General features: G+C 37.6%; 2 protein-coding genes across 9 annotated transcripts in view; one reads left to right on the forward strand and one right to left on the reverse strand.

The window, feature by feature from the left end:
* The window catches only part of LOC125047791 (L-asparaginase 1-like), a 43,779-nt gene extending 28,457 nt beyond the window's left edge, over window positions 1-15,322 (forward strand). For all 5 annotated transcript variants that reach the window (XM_047646237.1, XM_047646238.1, XM_047646236.1 and 2 more), the window contains exons 7-14: window positions 3,583-3,793; window positions 4,294-4,499; window positions 5,103-5,195; window positions 6,191-6,304; window positions 7,663-7,878; window positions 11,745-11,918; window positions 12,856-13,029; window positions 13,339-15,322. In XM_047646237.1, the coding sequence (XP_047502193.1) occupies window positions 3,583-3,793; window positions 4,294-4,499; window positions 5,103-5,195; window positions 6,191-6,304; window positions 7,663-7,878; window positions 11,745-11,918; window positions 12,856-13,029; window positions 13,339-13,494 (1,344 nt within the window). In that variant the 3' untranslated portion in view covers window positions 13,495-15,322. The remainder of the gene's footprint in view (window positions 1-3,582; window positions 3,794-4,293; window positions 4,500-5,102; window positions 5,196-6,190; window positions 6,305-7,662; window positions 7,879-11,744; window positions 11,919-12,855; window positions 13,030-13,338) is intronic.
* The window catches only part of LOC125047790 (anoctamin-10-like), a 37,448-nt gene continuing 32,578 nt past the window's right edge, over window positions 15,131-20,000 (reverse strand). For all 4 annotated transcript variants that reach the window (XM_047646232.1, XM_047646235.1, XM_047646231.1 and 1 more), the window contains 2 exons: window positions 19,694-19,942; window positions 15,131-16,771 (listed from right to left, as the gene is read on the reverse strand). In XM_047646232.1, the coding sequence (XP_047502188.1) occupies window positions 16,619-16,771; window positions 19,694-19,942 (402 nt within the window). In that variant the 3' untranslated portion in view covers window positions 15,131-16,618. The remainder of the gene's footprint in view (window positions 16,772-19,693; window positions 19,943-20,000) is intronic.

Below are 20,000 nucleotides of genomic sequence, written 5' to 3' on the forward strand. Positions count from 1 at the left end.
TGGGTGTTAATGAGCTTTGTGGAAATGGGTGTTCATGAGCTTTGTGGAAATGGGTGTTAATGAGCTTTGTGGAAATTGGTGTTAATGAGCTTTGTGGAAATGGGTGTTAATGAGCTTTGTGGAAATGGGTGTTAATTAGATTTGTGGAAATAGGCGTTAATGAGCTTTGTGGAAATAGGTGTTAATGAGCTTTGTGGAAATGGGTGTTAACGAGCTTTGTGGAAATGAGTGTTAACGAGCTTTGTGGAAAGGGGTGTTAATGAGCTTTGTGGAAATGGGTGTTAACGCGCTTTGTGGAAATAGGTGTTAATGAGCTTTGTGGAAATGGGTGTTAATGAGCTTTGTGGGAATGGGTGTTAATGAGCTTTGTGGAAATGGGTGTTAATTAGATTTGTGGAAATGGGTGTTAATGAGCTTTGTGGAAATGGGTGTTAATTAGATTTGTGGAAATAGGCGTTAATGAGCTTTGTGGAAATAGGTGTTAATGAGCTTTGTGGAAATGGGTGTTAACGAGCTTTGTGGAAAGGGGTGTTAATGAGCTTTGTGGAAATGGGTGTTAACGAGCTTTGTGGAAATAGGTGTTAATGAGCTTTGTGGAAATGGGTGTTAATGGGCTTTGTGGAAATAGGTGTTAATGAGCTTTGTGTAAATGGGTGTTAATGAGCTTTGTGGAAATGGGTGTTAATGAGCTTTGTGGAAATGGGTGTTAATTTGCTTTGTGGAAAAAGGCGTTAATGAGCTTTGTGGAAATAGGTGTTAATGAGCTTTGTGGAAATGGGTGTTAATGAGCTTTGTGGAAATGGGTGTTAATGAGCTTTGTGGAAATGGGTGTTAATGAGCTTTGTGGAAATGGGTGTTAACGAGCTTTGTGGAAAGGGGTGTTAATGAGCTTTGTGGAAATGGGTGTTAATGGGCTTTGTGGAAATAGGTGTTAACGAGCTTTGTGGAAATAGGTGTTAATGAGATTTGTGGAAATAGGTGTTAATGAGCTTTGTGGAAATGGGTGTTAACGAGCTTTGTGGAAATGAGTGTATACGAGCTTTGTGGAAATGTGTGTTTATGAGCTTTGTGGAAATGGGTGCAAATGAGAATTGAATACGTTGGGTGTGTGTGTGAGAATGGGGATGGAGAGCTTGGGTTTGCGAATGGGGTTGAGTGTTTTTGGTGTAGGAATGGGGATTTTTAGCTTAAGTTGATGGATGAGAAAGAATAAGGATTTATAGCTTAGGTTGATGAATAAGGCTGAATAAGGCATATAACTAAGAATTAATAACTTTGGTGCCATGAATGAGAACGAATGATTTAATCTGTGAAAGAGGAAGAATAACGTAGGTTTATGGATGTAAACGAATAAATTAGATTTTATTCGATTAATTAGAATGAATAATATAAGTACATGAATTAGAAAAATTGCATTTAAACGCGGCATATGTGTCTGGCGTTGGGAAGATGTGAACGAGAGTTGAGATGTGAATGAGTATCTTGAGAGGATGTGAATGAGTGTGTTAAAATGTATGAATGGACATGATGAGACGATATGAATGAATGTCCGGTATTCGAATAGTTACCGGACATGTTGAGAATGTAATGATACGTTGAGAAAATATGAGGGGTATAAATGGATGTGAATGAACATATTGGGAAGGTATGAATGAATATTCGGTGTGCGAATAGATGTCACATATAAGGTCCATTCTTTTCGCAATTAAAAGAGGGAAAGAGATGGAGAGAAATAGGGAGTGAGAAAGAGATAAATAGGGATTGAGATAGAGAGAAAGAGAGAGAGAAAGGGGAGGGGGGGGGGGGGGCGATAAAAAGAGAGAGAGAGGGATGTAATGATACGTCGATAATTTTTTTAATGAACTTAGAAGGTATGAATATGTTAAGAACGAATGCATGGATATGTTGAGAAAGTGTAAATAAGAATAGAGTCATTCCACAAAGAAAAATGTGAGTTGTTTATCAAGTGAATGTGGAATGTCGGAAACTTTAATGAAAAGTCTTGTTTTTCTAGAATTACTCGATTTTTTTTATTTTATTTATTTATTATTTTTTTTTTTTTTTACAGCACGCTCTTATAACAGTGATAATACATGGGAAATTTACGAACGAAAAGAAAATATCATGCGCAAAATTCCCCTCTGAAAATCCTGAATTACGTACAAGGAACAAGACATGATATCCACTTTTTTTTTTTTTCTTTTTAATACCATTGTATCATTTTTTTCTGACGATATAACAGTTAACTATATTTCTTATGCTCTAACATTATCTTGTCCTTGCATATTGTGCTTGCTTGATTGCAAATGGACGTATCTTATTATACCTTTGTCTTTTGCTTTTGCTTCGCTTGCCAGTGCATTCTGTGCTTGCGTGACTGCAGGCACATTGTGGTTGGAAGGGGAGGTTGGTATCTGGTACTGGTCGGTGGGAAGTGGAAGATGGAGTGAAAAGACTTTAGATTTGTTTATATTTTAGATTACGTTGTGTGTGTGTGTGTGTTTTTTTTATGGAATAAGTTACGTGTTTTTTTCTTTGTTTTAGAGTAAAGTGCGTGTTTTTTTTTTCTTTATTTTATAGTAAATTGCGTGTTAGTTTTTTCTTTGTTTTAGAGTAAATTGCGTGTTTTTTTCTCTTTATTTTAGAGTAAATTACGTGTTAGTTTTTTCTTTGTTTTAGAGTAAATTACGTGTTAGTTTTTTCTTTGTTTTAGAGTAAATTGCGTATCATTTCTATCCTTGATTGTTATTTGAATCGTTGATATAATTTCTTGGGGCGTTGTCGCTGGGTTTATATTGTGTTAAATATATTCATCGTTTTTCGTCTCGTATAACTGTCGATTTCGTTTTTCTGAAGTTAAATAACTATTAATGTTATTAATAGTCAGATACGACGTACTTTTAGTGAAGATTTATTGGAAACGCATCAGACATCCCTTGCATTGTTAAGTTGTTCATGGTCATTCATCTGCATAAGCGTAGGGATCGTTCGTGTTCGAGATTCAGTATTCGAAACGCAACAGGGATACCGAACCTGATCTCGGAACGGGAAGGGAAAGATTTTAAAACGGAGAGCAACCTCCAAGCAGTGGGGTTTTTATCTGTACTAACGGCAATTCGAGGTATCTATAAAGAAAAAAAGAGAGAAAGAAAAAAGCGTTTATTTATATTGTTTCTAAAGATATATAAGATTATACAGGATTCTTTATTGAAGTCGTATAACAGTGTTCTTCTTCCCCCCCAGATTTGTCTTCATTTTCTCCTCTTATCACCATGATTTTGTTCTTCCTTTCTCATTTCTTTCCCAGATATGTCCTAACTTCCTCCTCTCATTCCCTAGATTCGACTTCATCCCCTCCTTTTATTCCCCAGAGTTCCTTCCTCCCATTCTCACTCCCCCCCCCCACACACACACTACCCCCTTCCCCCCACTCTGCACACAAGCATATTTACCACAGACACCTCTCTCTCTCTCTCTCTCTCTCTCTCTCTCTCTCTCTCTCTCTCTCTCTCTCTCATTCTCTCTTTTTCCCTTCCTCCTCACTGCCCAGAATCATCCTCATCCACACCATTTTCCTTCCAGATCCCCATCTTCGAGACGAGAAGTGACGGTCGAGACAACTTCATCGGCTCCGTGATCATGGCCGGCAGCTACCACATCCCCGAAGTTACGGTTTTCTTCAACAACAAGCTGTACCGAGGGAATAGGACGACGAAGGTGTCCACGGGCAGACTGCAGGCGTTCGATTCCCCTAATATGGCTCCGCTGGCTATTGCTGGTATTTCTATTCAAGGTGAGGGCGGGTGGGCGGGTGGGAGGGTGTTGTTCGTGTGTGAGTGTGTGTGTGGGCGGGCGGCTTGATTAGGGGAATCTCCGTTGTTTTTTTCTTGCTGTGTTAACTGATGAGGTGATTTATTAAATGTGTTAATTGATTGGTTTGTTGTTATTGTTGTTGTGATTGTTCTTCATCTTTATCTTCGTATTATTAACATTATTATTGCCATCATCGACATCTTTACGAAAACGTCTCACCATTATCATCAGCAACTACTCAAATGAATGATTATGATACCACTACCACTACAAGCATTATTATCTTTATTATTTCTAATTATAACTATGATTATAACTAAGATTACGTACACCCTCTCTTCCCCAACTTCCCCCCCTCTTTCCCCACTTTCTACCCCCTCTTTCCCTACTTTCTACCCCCTCTTTCCCCACTTTCTACCCCCTCTTTCCCTACTTTCTACCCCCTCTTTCCCCACTTTCTATCCCCTCTTTCCCCGATAGTTGACTACCGTTCGATTTTCCGGCCGACCCGCCTGGAGAAATTCATCGTGTTCGACCGTCTCAACCGCCACGTCGGGCTGCTGCGTATCTTCCCGTCCATTTCTGCGGAGACGGTGAAACAGTTCCTCCAGCCGCCGATATCCGGAGCCATAATACAGACATACGGAGCGGGGAACATGCCATCGAACCGGACAGATATTATGGAGGTAAGGGAAGAGGTGGGAAAGGGGGAGAAAGAAGGGGGAGAGGGAGAGGGAGGAGAAAGGGGTTAGAGGGAGAGGGTTGGAGGAGAAGGGGAATGGGACGGGGATAGATGGGGAGGTACCGGGAGGGGAGGGAGGGGTAGGGGTAGGGAGTGGATAGGAAGGAAGGAGGATGGGGGATTGAGGGAGATGGGGTGGTGAGGAAGGGGGTGGAAGGACAGGGGGACAGAGGGACAGACGGAGAGAGAAAGAGATGAAGGGAGAGAGTAAAGGAAGGTGTGTGTGTGTGTGAGAGAGAGAGAGAGAGAGACAGACAGACGGTCAGAGAAAGAGAGAGAAAGAGATATAGAGACAGAGCGAGAGCGAGAGAGAGAGAGAGTGGAGGGAGGGAGGAATCAACAAGTATAGTAATAATAATCACCAGAACCTCAATATCCTCAGAAGAAAAACTAACAGATTTTATATAACAAAAAAAACACACACACACACACACACACACACACACACACACACACACACACACACACACACATACACACACACACATACAGTATATTGATCCTAAAGTTGCATTGCATTAGTTTACATGTTGCTTTCACGTTGCAGGTACTGAGGGATGCAACAAAACGAGGCGTGATTCTCGTCAACACCACCCAGTGTATGCATGGAGCCGTTGAAACAATCTATGAAACGGGGGAGGTAAGTTTAAGAGGAATATTTCATAGCAATGTTTATTTGTTATTTTTTGTTATTTTAGTTATTTAGTGTGTGTGTGTGAGTGTGTGTGTGTGTGTGTGTGTGTGTGTGTGTGTGTATGTGTGTGTGTGTGTGTGTGTGTGTGTGTGTGTGTGTGTGTGTGTGTGTGTGTGTGTTTTTTGTTATATAAAATCTGTTAGTTTTTCTTTTATAGAAAATCTGCTAGGAATTTTTAAGAATCTGTTTGTAGTTTTAGAAAATATGTAAGAAGTTTTAGGAAAATATGTTTGAAGTTTTATAAAATATTTTGAAATTTTTAGAAAGTTATAGAAAAATATTAGAAAATGTGTTAGAAGCTTTAGAAAATCTGTTAGGAGTTTTAGAAAATCCATTTGAAGTTTAAGAAAATCCGTTAGAATTTTTCTTTAAATGTATTTGAAGTTTAAGAAAATATGTTAGAAATTTTATAAATTGTGGTAGAGGTTGTTGGGAAACCTGTTAACAAATCCGATAAACTTTGCATAAGGTCTATCGGAAAATATATGAAAATTTTGGAGGATGCACACCTTTATCTTTTAAGTTTTTTTTTTTTTTTTTTTTTTTTTTAATGAAACATACTTTCATCCGTTCTGCTTCTATATGTTTATCGACTGATTGTATATTTTCATGCTTCTGCATTTTGGGTTTATGCCTGAAATGAAAATCAACCACGGAATAGTAAATAAACATTATTGTGGCTGTTTCATTCATTCTGTGCGCAGGGTACGTTGTACAGTGTGTGTGTGTGTGTGTGTGTGTGTGTGTGTGTGTGTGTATGTGTGTGTGTGTGTGTGTGTGTGTGTGTGTGTGTGTGTGTGTGTGGGTGCATGCCTGCACGTATGTGTTCGTGCCCGTGTTCGTCTACGTGTGTGTGTTTTATAAATATCCGTACGTATGCTCGTACATGCGTGCATATATACGTAATAATCAGCGTACACCCGTCCGCCTTTCGCCCGCAGGCCCTCGTGAGCGCCGGAGTGATCGCGGGTCTGGATATGACCCCCGAGGCCGCCCTGACCAAACTCAGCTACGTGTTGGCGAAGTCGGACTGGGACTACGATACCAAAAAGAGGGTAAGGAATCTTCGCTACCTTGTCTCTGAGCTGTTAGTAGTGTCTATTGTATCGACCGACGACGTATGGCCGTAATGAGAGTGATATTGATTTCAACATGTGTGTATATATCCATCTTTAGCCTTTTTTGGGATATCGGTTCAAATAAAGTTCTGTAGTTTTTCTCTTCAGATTTAGAAACCGTATGTTTTTGTTTTTATATATATATATATATTTGTGTATATACATCTCTAGATTTTGAAGATAGGTATGAGCAGAATTCACACATTTTCTGCAGTTTGTTTACACCGGTGGTTTTCAAATAATGTAATACATAGGGGTTTCCACAAGACTACGCAGGAAAATGAACTTTGTATCTTAACGCTTAATTGCCTCTCGTTCAGCTGGTAAATTATGTTTTTGTCATCTGAGTTTATAACCTGTGTTTTTGTTTTGGACTCCAGGAATTCGTGGGACAGACGAAGGTGCAATTTGTTATGAAGGTAAATTCGTATGAGAGGGGAGGGGAGGGGAGGGGGGGAAAATAAATAACAGGGTGTTGCAGAAAAGACCACTGGTTCACACATTTACATGCCGTAGCTTCGATATATCTTCATACATCTGAATATATTTTGAAATGCGTTTAATATTATTCACAATCTATGCACTTTGATTATACACTAAGCATTTCTCTCTATATATTAAATGTGCGTGTCCAAGATGTATTTGAAATGCGGGTAATATAAGTGTTCACATGACTGGTTAGTAAAGACAGTATCTACAGTTTGTTTACACGCTTAGCATCCTCACATCTTCGTTTATATGCGTCCCCCGAATGTATTTTGAAATGAAGTTACAATATGTTGTTGTTTTTTTCTCACGGATCAGTATATATAGCTTTTTGCAGCTTGTTTACACTTCTGTTTACGTATCTTCAAACCACGCCACATTCCAGCACCTCTGACGAAAAAAAAAATGAAAATATTAACACAGAGAACGATGAAACGCATATGAGTGAGAATCAATAACTTCAAAACACATGAGATGTATTTGATGCGTTTCAGTTTTATCTCCATCGGGAAAAAAACGTGTATTTCAAATGGAGACGTTCTCAATACGTCAAATAAATCTCTTCCGCTGTGAAGTTATTCATCCTCGCTCATACTTTTAGAAGTTATTCATTTTACCCATACTTTAGGAAGTTGTTAAATTCACTCATACTTTTTTAAGGTTTTTTCTCTCACTTTTTTTCTCTATCGTCATAATCGCGTGAAGTTATTCGTCCTCACTCACACCTCTTTCTTCTTTTTTTTTTTAATTCAATTTCTTCTTTTCTTCTTACGTTCTTCCTTCCTTTCATCCCCCAACCACCTCCCCAGATGATGATGAGGAATCTCCGCGGGGAAATGACCGTGGTTGGCCAGGAGGACGAGGGCGACAACCAGGAGCTTGACGTGGTGGCGGCCATCTCGCGCGCCCTCCAGCTCTCGTCCAGCGATGACGTGGAGCGCATTCGGGACCTGCTCGTGCCCACGCTCTTCTTCACGGCCGTGTCCAACTGCGACATCAAGAGGCTCGACGAAATCTTCTCCAATGTGAGTTCGCGTCGCCGGTTTCGGCCTTGGGGCTGATGGGATTCATTTGGTTGTGTTTCGATAGGGATGTAGATAGTATGGTATTTTGCAGTCTACAAACATACATACACATGCGCGCGGGCACACACACACACACACACACACACACACACACACACACACACACACACACACACACACACACACACACACATACCACACCACACACCACACACACACACACACGAACACACACCACACACACACACACACGAACACACACACACACACACACACACACACACACACACACACACACACACACACACACACACACACACACCACACACACACCACACACACACAAACACACACAAACACACACACAAACACACACATATACCTATATGCACACATGCACGCCTACTTGCATATTTATACCTACATCACTCTATACACAAACATAAGAATATATGCAATATATATAAATACACAGATCACATCCATAACTGTATGTTCATTTATATGCATATAGACAAAGATTGCAATATGAAGAGTATTTGATTCAACATAATGCTCCTTCGGTGATACTAACCCTGTTCATTTCGTATTCCAGTCAACGGCATACGTAAGCAGAACAAATGGAGACGTTTTTTTCCTAATATTCTTGCCTACATTTAAGTTTGTTTCTCACCCGCAGCTTGCTCGATTCCGTTCTGCTTTTTTTTTAGATTCTGCATCCTCGTGGTCGTGGTCGATTGGTGTGCGCTTGTGTGTGTGTGTTTTATAGATATATTCATATATATCTATTATACAATATATTCATATATATATATGTCTATACACATATATATATATATATATATATATATCTGTATATCTATATCTATATCTACATATATATATATATATATATATATATATATATACTTTATGTGTATATATATATATTATATATATATATATATGTATTTATTTATTATGTGTGTATATCATATATATTATATATATATGTATTATATGTATACATAGTATATATATGTATATTCATATATATATATATATATATATATACACAAATATATATGTCTATATATACACATATATATGAATATAAAGTTATAATATGTGTATATTGTATATATAATATATATATATAATATATATATGTTTGTATTTATATATATGATATATATAAATAATGTATATAAACATATGTAAAATATGTATAATATATATATATATATATGTATATATATAAACATGCATATATGTATGTATATATGTATATACATATATATATATATATACTTTATATATACATATACATATATATATATATATACTTTATATATACATATACATATATATGTATATATGAGTATATATATGTTTATATTTATTTATTAATGTGTTCATTTATATACACACTTGTATACATATGTATATATAGAAACATTATATACATATGTATATATTTATAAATATACATTGTATATATATAGATTTATATATATGTACATATATATATATAAAACGTATACATGTGTATATTTATGTGTGTGTGTGTGTGTGTGTGTGTGTGTGAGTGTGTGTGTGTGTGTGTGTGTGTGTGTGTGTGTGTGTGTGTGTGTGTGTGTGTGTGTGTGTGTGTGTGTGTGTGTGTGTGTGTGAGTATGTATACATGTATACATATATATACATATATACATATATTATATATTTTATATATATATATATATATATATATATATATATATATATATATATATGATATATGTAGCCTATGTGGATGCGTGTGGGCGGCGTGCTTTTATATATACACATGTGCACGTCCGGCTATAATTTATTGTGGTGAAAACAAAATTATGTATCATCATAGTAATGAAAAAAATGCACCTGTAATTGCCATTTGTTCCAATTAAGATAATGACAGACACAAAATAATTAATGAAGATCGAGAGACGCACATGTGGGCGGAGCGTTGGTGACGTCACGTGTTTTTTTTATTTTTTATTTTATTTTACGTTATCACTTGAGTTGTCTGTTTATTTCTCTCTTTCTTTCTTTCTTTTTGATGTTTCCTTATTTTTATTATTTGTAAGTTATTAATGGTATCTGCTAGATTATATTTTCGATGCACTCCACTGATCATGTTGCAGTGAAATGTGTTTATAATTTATTAATAAGTTGCTTTGGATATTTGTGTGTATGTGTCTCCACACACATTTATGTATACACACATACCTATGTGTGTGTGTATGTACATATATATGTAAATATATGTATATATATAAAACTGTGTGTGTGTGTGTGTGTGTGTGTGTGTGTGTGTGTGTGTGTGTGTGTGTGTGTGTGCGCGCGCGCGTGTATATATATGTACATGTGTGTAGAGACAAAAAACTCAAACTTTCGTGTTTATGCACCAGAATTCCCTATAAAATCTATCCTTGCCATTTCCCCATTCCGTATCAACGCCATACACACTTTGTATCAAACACCGAGCTTTTTCTCAAGCTTCCTTTTACTCTCGAGACACCAACCTTCCTTCAAATTCAACGCCTACAGTGGCACAGGCCTTTTTTGCTTTGCCTGAACTACCAAGTCATTTTTTTTTTTCCATGTGTTACTACCAGGGTTGCCAACTGTCTCGAACTGCAGGTCGCTAGACACGTCTCCAAAATCGCACAATCTGACAATACTCTTCCAAACGTAGCAAAAAATCGCTAAATATGTCGAAAAATGAGATGAAAAAAATTGGCTTGTAACTTTAACAAATTATATATATATATATATATATATATATATATATATATATATATATATATATATATATTTATTTATTTATCTGACCCACGTTATATTTTTCCTGGAATAGGCGCCACGAAGTCGCAAAACAACGAGAAAACGTGGCAGAATTTCCCACCTAAAGACGCCAAATCTAGCGGCAAAATCGCCAAAGTGGCACCTCTGGTTGCTAACAGGCCGTCTGTGTACTTCCCTCGCCATAGTTCCCAGTCAATAATAGTGTTAGTGTGTCTGTTGATGCCAATACACGTGGTAAAGCTATTACTTTCCTTGTTGCACGATCTGTTCCTGAAAACACCCTGGTTTTATATATTCCTGTGCAGGACTTCTTTACAGTGTTGCAGAGCACAATCAGTTCCATTATTAGTACAGTACAGTACAGTACGTGGAATAGCAGATATGCATGACAGATGTTTTAATTGTACAACATAAAGTTTTCAGTGTTTAATGGATACGAATGTTTTTATTTTGAAATAAATCGAGAACTTATTCTATTTAAGTACAATATTTATAAACGCAGTATCATCAATGTACGAAAATCATTTGTTGCTAATTCTGCAAAGTAAATGCCAACAGCAAGTCTGGAATTTTAAAACCTTTTGTAAATAGTAATAAGAACAATAGGAAGGCTGGCTTTTTATGTCAATAATTGCAATAAGCGGCATGAAAACTGATGCGAAATAGTCATTAATCACTAATAAGTCTAAAATTATTTTTTATTCCTTATACTTCATTATAATTTGCTGACGTGAGTGATGGAGTGTTACTCATTAATGGGCTATTATTAAAAGATGCATTCCCCTGGAATTTACTTTTTCATCAGCTTTTTGTAATTATATTTCCATCTAACAAGCCGTAGAAAAGACATGGGTGAGAAGCAGTAACACCGGTTGAAGTGACGCCCCAGTGTTATATTTTATTCATTAAAAAAACAAACAATTTCAAACAAAAACGTAATTTCCAAAACTTCAACGACCATTACCTCTCGATCACGGAACTAGCCAATGTCTCATCCATAAACCTTTTCTACTACAACCGTTACAAATGAATCTAATCTACCCTTTTATAACATTACATAGGGAGCAGAGGTTAATCTTCTGGATGTCTCTGGGTGGAGTGCCCTGCATATGGCCGCCTGCGATGGAACGGCAGAAGTGGTGACTTGGCTGTTGCAACACGGGGCTTCTGTGCACGTGAGGGACAAGCAGGGACAGACGCCGTTGAAAGTGGCTGTGGAAAACGATCACCATAAGGTAAGATCGGGGTGGGAGATTGGCGGTGGGTTTGCTATGTGTTGGTTTTGGTGTCTGGTGCTGATTTCTCTCTGTCTCTCTGTCTCTCTGTCTCTCTATTTATTTTGTTGTCTGGTGCTGTTTTTTTTTTTATTCTCTCTCTTTTCTTTTCTTTTCATTTGATTAAATTCTGTTGTTTTGTGTTTTGTTGTGCTTTGTGTTTATTTGTGTTCATTTTATTGGTTCTGTGTTCATTTTATTGTCTGGTGATATTATTTTTTTTCTTTTTTTTCAAATTCTGCTGTTTTGTGTGGGTTTATTTGTTTGTGTTATTTTGTGGTTGTTATTGTTGGTTTGTGTTTTTGTTAATTTGGTTATGTAGTTTTGTGGTATGTTTGCTGTGTGGTATTTGTATTAGTCCTATTTTACCACAATTGTAAGTATACATCCGAGAACAGTTACTGGAATTCATCGTCGAAAAATCACATCTTAAAGTACTCTGATATATTTTTAGTTGTTTTAGTTTTATTTTGTGTTTGTCTTGTGTTTATGCTTTCACTTTTTGTTGTTTTCTTTCTTTTCTTCTTTTTTTGCATGGTCATTGTGTTATTTTTGTATTTGTTGGTTTTGTTTTATGTCTGTTACTTTTAGGTATTGCCGGTTGCGTTTCCTGCAGACAAGGAGTAACATTGTCACTGACAAACCTCGTTCAGAAGGATCACCACGAAGTAAAATTTGCATCTCTCTCTCTCTCTCTCTCTCTCTATATATATATATATATATATATATATATATATATAGAGAGAGAGAGAGAGAGAGAGAGTATCCCCACCCCCGTTGTGAATACCATTGGAGGTGGGGATACATTCGCTGCATTTACAAGAATATCATTTGATTTATTGTATTATTTTTGGCGATTGCCTGTCCTATATTGACGTCCTCCTTGCCGTTCCCTCAGGTGGTGGAGCTTCTGGTGAAGACAGGAGCCCATCTGACGGAGTCTCCGCTGCGCCTAGGGGAGGTCCTGGTCTCGGCCGCTGCGGCTGACAACGTGGAGCGCCTCAAGTCCTACCACATCGCGGGCGCCGACCTCTCCTGTGCAGATCCTTGTGGTCGAACTGCGCTCCATGCGGTACGTGGGCGCAGAGGCTGGCCGGTTGACGCTTGCTTCTGTCTTTATGCGTTGCGGGAGGGGGGGGGGGGGGATTCTGAGGTGGGCTGGGCATGTGTGTGTATGTGATTTGGATGATATATTCAAACATGCACGTACAGAGACGTGCGAACACACACGCACACAAACTCGTGTGTATGTTATCTATATGTATATGTATATACGCACACACATATGTATATATATATTATAACAAAACTAAACAAAAGTAAAGCGAATTACCTATGACCTTGAATAATCTTTATCTAAACTGCTTTTCCTCTCCTCCAGGCATGTACAGTGGGATCCGAAGAGTGCGTCAAGTTCCTCCTGGAGGCGGGCGTCCCTACGAACACCCGTGACCGCACTGACCTGACCCCGGTCATGTGCGCACAGGTCAATAACCACGACCACCTGGCGCGACTGATTGACGAACAGGAGGAGTAACGTCCAATTAGGGATGTTTTGTGTACATCGTAACTTTTTACTTATTTCTGCTCATCATGACACGCGTCTTCCGTTACGGTTGTAAATAGGTATTATTTGGTTGTTTATGAAAACACTGTTTATAGACAACTGCTGAAGGTTGAATGCTATTTTTTTTGTATTTTGTTTCATTATCTATTGGTCATATTTTTCTTTATTGTATTTTGATATATATTTTTATACAAGAGTACTTTTGTTTTGTAAATTTCCACTGTAACTTCCTTTTTTAAAATTCAGATAGGAAATTCTGCGATATTAGATTATGTTTGCCATTACATTTTTTGTAATTAAAGATCTTAAAGATTTCTTTAAGTTCTCTTTTTTTTTACGAAATTGTGTATATTTTTTCTAAAACATTGTACCTATTCGTCTATTTGGTTTGTATACAACTAGCAAGACTCACATACCAGGGCTATTTGAATTTCTATTTGCTATCAATATCCGTGCATAATCACTCACGACACAAAACAAGGCTTGAATCACTAGTGTTAGAAAAGGTCAAAGGTACGTTTAAAGAATGGAATTAAGATTTGTTTTTTACTAAAGACATACGGCTTAAGAATGAGCTAATAATACTTTAAAATCCTAGTAATTATTCCTCAGCATGGCCATAGAAAATCTGTATAATTTCCCATGCACATAATACCACTCGGAGATAATTCCTTTATAAAATCAATTATTTTTTTCAATATCAGAGAATAACCTTAAAATAAAGCAAATTCGCAAAGAAAGTAAACAGCGAATTTCGATTCATGATGTTATTCTACTAAAAATCATACACGATAGCATTACAGGTATGTTTATAATTGTATTATAGCAATAAATATAGCAATTGAGAAAAAAATACACTCAGTAAGGTTATCACTGAATGCATAATATATGTCTAATGATGAATAACTTTAATTTTGAATTGTTATTTTTTTCGCTGGTATAATATTAGCAATTCAGATGAAGTTACATCTTAAACTCGGTAAAGTTATAGCTTTTTTCCTTTCATCTATCACAATAAAAGTTCACTATCGCTGAAGATACACATCTATTTCCATGAATTCAAAGCATAATAAGCACGTAAAGAGGCACATTATTAACATAAATGTAGTCGCTGTTACATTTTCCTGTGATATAGATAATATATGTTTAATCAGCCTTGTCCACACACTATATATATATTTTTTTTTTCACGAGCCGTTTTATTTTTGAGTTGTGACTTACAGATCACAGGGAGGTAGAAAAGGAAAAAAAATGTATCTTATTGACAAGTAGATACGATGTTTTGTTACCTTCAAATGACATTTCCATGCAAATACATACACACACAGATAGTGAGACAAATATAGGTGTGGATACGTGAAAACATGAATAATGTTTATACATACAAACATACATTCATAGATAAAATGAATCAGTGCATAGATACATACATACATACATTGATAAATGAACAGACAAATAAAATTATGGCTAAATGTGTACCTTCCTTAATGATTTGGTAGTGAGTGTTGGCTCTTATTTTTTTTTCTTTTTTAGGAAGTGATTTTTCTTTAAATATAAAACTCGGTGAAATGGGATTACTGAAGGATGAATCACAAATGTGAAAAAAACTTCTACGTTACATTTTATTCAGTATAATTTTTCACATTATTTCCTCTTGTATTGCATCAGGAGTACAGTTGGTCATAAATTACAATAGGTTTTCATTTTTCTTTTTTTTTCCTGCTCTGTGAAATGTGGGAACTTGTGTATGTCAGCAGAATAGACACTTGTAAATAAAAATGTTAATCCTTGATAATGACTAGTAATGTTATCCTTCATCACATTAATAAGAACAATATGTAAAATGTTCACGATTCGGCTACCACATTCCTTCCCCATAAAAGTACAGTTTAATAATAAAACAGTGAACTGATCTGTAATTGCATTAAATTATTATTTTTTTTAAGACTTTCAACATCAATACTGTATTAATCCGCGAAGAAATGTGGTTCGAAGCTATTGCACTATATCAACATCAGTTTCACATGCGAAGTATAACGAAAAAGTCCATACATACTACAAACTAGCGCGCAGCTCTTTGTATGCGTGAGCTCAAACACACATACGTACGTGTAGCTTCTGGAGTTGGCACGTAAAAAGCTCATGATCTCTTGAGCAACATTGGAAGTGTAGTCGGGATGAACACATTAGTTAAGCGTGAGTTGTGAATGGCTATGTTAACATTGTTTTAAAAATCTGCTACAAGGTGAACAGAGAATAACAGTACTCGAAGGACAGACAGAAACAAACTCCGTGACACAAAAAAAGCAGGACATACATTGATGATGTATCACTCTCATAATGTACATAATCACGTTATTTGCTCAAGGAGGCGGGAAAAGCATATTGGCTTTTTTTTATATTTATTATCCCTCGTCAGTTCTGAAAATGTCCAAAATTCTTTCTTTGCCTTTCCTTCTTTACCACACTGTGTTATTCGGAGAGAAAACGCAAGGCAGAATTCCGTGATGTATAAATAAACGAGAAACGAGTATATATATATAAATTTTCCCTCGATTTATTTTCCTCGGGGTTATTTGCACCATGTCCCGTCTTGACGCAGATAAAATATCATAATAGAACTCGCAGTTAGAAATGTGTATATACAGTGTATTCATTCATGCACATTCCTAGCACTGAAATATTTATACATCCCTTTGAGAACGCGACCACGTGTGTGCATCATAAGATCCGTTTTCTTTGTATCAAGGCGAAGAAGAGTGTGACAAGTTGGTGATAACTGACGGCAGGTTGGTCGTGATAAGTATTTGATAACTGACAAGTTCATAGTGATAATCCTGTAATATATGACAGGTTTATCACCAACTTCTCAAGAACTCCTTCGCCCCGATAGAAAAGAAAAAGAAAACGGAGCCATTACTCCCTCACCCAAACACCTCCCCTCCTTCAAAAAAAAAAAAGAACAGACGAAGACAAGTTCCCTATCCCGGCTCCTGTAGTCAAAAGAAGAGAGGCTTTATAACAGACTAGACAGATAACCGCCAGAAAAAAATCCATTCAGGCCTTTGTACCGCGAAACCACCTCCTGTCTTTAGTATTCGCGGTAGTCCCTAGATGGCGTGCGATGCCGGACCCCGCCGTTCTGGGCCACGGGAGTCGTGCCGCGAGACCGGGACCCGGAGCGAGGCATCCCGTGCACGCTGCGGAATCTGCGGGAGAGGTGACGCCTGGTCTTCTTTCCGCGCTGGAAAAGAGATGTCGTGATGTTTAGAGAGAGATGGGAGACTGAAGGACGGAAAATTATGCAAAGAGTGATTGAGAGAGTGAAGAGTGAGTGAGGGTGGGAGAGGGAGGGGGAGGGGGAGAGGGAGAGGGAGGGGGACAGAGAGAAGGGTGGGAGAGAGAGAGAGGGAGAGAGAGGGAGGGAGGGAAGTGGGGAAAGAGAAAGAGAAAGAGAAAGAGAAAGAGAGAATGAGAGAGAGAAGAAAAGAGAGAGAGAGAGAGAGAGAGAGAGAGAGAGAGAGAGAGAGAGAGAGAGAGAGAGAGAGAGAGAGAGAGAGAGAGAGAGAGAGAGAGAAAGAGAGAAAAAAAAGAGAAAAAGAGAAAGAGAAAGAGAAAGAGAGAGAAAGAGAGAGAGAGGGAGGGAGGTAGGGAGGGGGAGAGAGAGAGAGAGAGAGAGAGAGAGAGAGAGAGAGAGAGAGAGAGAGAGAGAGAGAGAGAGAGAGAGAGAGAGAGGCAGAAAGGGAGATAAGAGAAGAGATGAGAAGAAAAAGAAGAGACAAAACTAATAGAGAAAATAAAATGAAGGAATGAAAATAAACTACACCGTAAAGGTGAGGATAAATTGATATAAATACTATTCAGACCAGAAAAAATAGAACGTGATAACGTTTCTAGTCTGAAAATAAATTAAATTAGTTTTGAATTAGGAATATGAATAAGATGAAATACTGAGCTATATTACTTTTATAAGTTCAAAGAATGATTGTTAAATATACTAAACTGTTACTAGTTTATTGATCAATGGACTGACAATTTTTAATTCACATAGCACTGTTGAAGGATAAGAGAAGAGAATTTTTAATTCACATAGCACTGTTGAAGGAAGGAAGGCATATCCATCTGCACGGGAATCACATCATCGACCGCCTGAGGAGCCCGCCAGATAAGACAAAGGACAGGCTATGAGCTCCCAAGACGTGGCGCTGTCACCCTTTGTGTGTGTGTGTGTTTTAAGTGTATCATTTTTATTATCATGTTGTTACAGCTACCCTAGCCCAGCCAATCGGGGCTGCCAGATCACCATGATTTGCGTGCTATACGGAAAACCGCCAGAGATTCATGACGTAGGCGGAAAATACTGACGTCACGCTTACGGAATTAACGGAAATATATATTTGTGACTCTGTAGGGGGGGGGGGGGGGCAAAAGAGCAATTGCAGAAAGGAAAGTATTGTAAATGCATTCTTTATGCTTTCCCTACCTGGTTCGAATTCTTTCTGATAAAATTTTGACATTTATTTTAAATGAAATAAAAGCTGACTCATATTTTTTTCTTATTTTTGTCTACTCTCCTCATAGATCGAGATTCAGAAGTTGGCTTGAATTTCTTATTTTCCACTGCCTTGATAATCGAAAACACGGAAATGCAAAATATTCACTGACCTAGACAAGTATCCACTAAATATTTATTTAAAGAAAATGGCGGTAGTGAAGGCCACATAAATCTAGCAGCCCTGTAACGGAGACCACCAAAAGACCTTAGATATATATAGTAAATGGTAAAACGAATCATATTGGTCTGCGTGTATGTACACCGCCACTCCGCCATAAGACCATAATTTTATTTTTAATTCATATCTATATTTTTTTTCTCGATTGTATTTTCTTGTTTGTGATAACTGTTTTTGAATATGTGAAAAAGTCAGGAAAAGAATATTGACTACCGTACAATTAAGACATGAAGTCACACACACACGCACATACACGCACACACGCACACACACACACACACACACACATACACACACACGGTAATGTAATAGTGAAATCGTAAATCTAGAATAAAAGGGCCATGGATACCGACCAGTGAGTGAATTTTGCATTACCCGTATATTGTTTCCTTAAAATACCCGAATTATTAGAATCACTTTTGATCAATTGTCCTCTATTTAACTGCGCGACCGATTTAGTAGTATATATATATATTTTTTTTTAACGGGAATTCTCAAATAATCAATTAATCATGGTTCCCCGTCGAGTATATATATAAATGCAGCTGAACCAACCGTTGGTCTATAACCGTGACGATGCGAATTTATGCGTAAGTATTCTACTGTCTAGATTATTTAAAGTACTGTTTTAGTTTCGCGTGTTAATTCGGATGATTCGAATCGTTGCACGCGTTTACAACTTAATCTACAATAAAATGTACTTCTTAGATTCTTGAATCAGTGAATAATTCGTTCAGATATCAAATCGAGGAAAGATTAAATAGTGGTGGAACTGTGAATGAAATATTTCAAGATTCTTAATATATTTTCCAGTGAATAAAGTCTTGTTACTTAAGTATTTGAGGGAATTGAGGAAGCTATAATCTTATGGCAGGAGAAAGACTTCGCAAATGATAATATGTGCTTTCCCTGAACCACCAACGCCTCCAAACCGCTGTTCCGGCTCATAGCGGGAGATCGTACAGGTCCGTCCCTGTGTGTGTCTTAGCACGCTGTTGTCGTGATCAGACATCGTGAGAAACCGGCTTACCGCAATCGAAAACTATTTAACCAAGGTGTATATATAAGTATAAAGACCTTGTATATACCTACTTATATTGACTTTGACCGCAATGACGTTGTACGGTCGTAATCGTGCGCAAACGGCAGTCGATCAATCTTATATTCTTTTTCCATTTTAAAAAGAACCATGACATTTGAAAATAACATATCACAATTCTCAATTCTTCCCGGACAAATTAACAATTAACTGACAGAAATTCCCCACTCTGTTTTTTTAAAACTGCAGAGTTTTTATTACCTAACAGTAAATAGCGCAGTGAATTGTTGAATTATGAAACTAAAGTTCAACCGAAGACGGGTATGAAAATCACCCACCTCTTAAAACAAAATATATTACGAAAAAAATATTCATCACTCATCACACTCCTTACCTCATTCCGAAGTGCGAGTTTGGACTGGTAGCTGATTTTTTCAAGGGCCTGGCGAACCCAAAGGGGCTCGTCTGGCACCAACCACATCAGTGCCATCTTAATGCACAAGATAACGTGTTCCAGCAGGACGAAGATCAAGACCCACTCGACAGGGGACGCGGACGGGGCCAGAGGACGGACTCGGGGGGAGAGGCACAGGAGGGCACAGTTCGTGATCACAGCCACGGCACCTAGCATCTCGAAGGCACCCTGGAACAGATAAGGAAGTATGAGGATGTGGCAGGCGATCGTAGGTCTATAATAGGTG

This window comes from Penaeus chinensis, chromosome 42, assembly GCF_019202785.1.
Source record: "Penaeus chinensis breed Huanghai No. 1 chromosome 42, ASM1920278v2, whole genome shotgun sequence".
Taxonomy (NCBI): domain Eukaryota; kingdom Metazoa; phylum Arthropoda; class Malacostraca; order Decapoda; family Penaeidae; genus Penaeus; species Penaeus chinensis.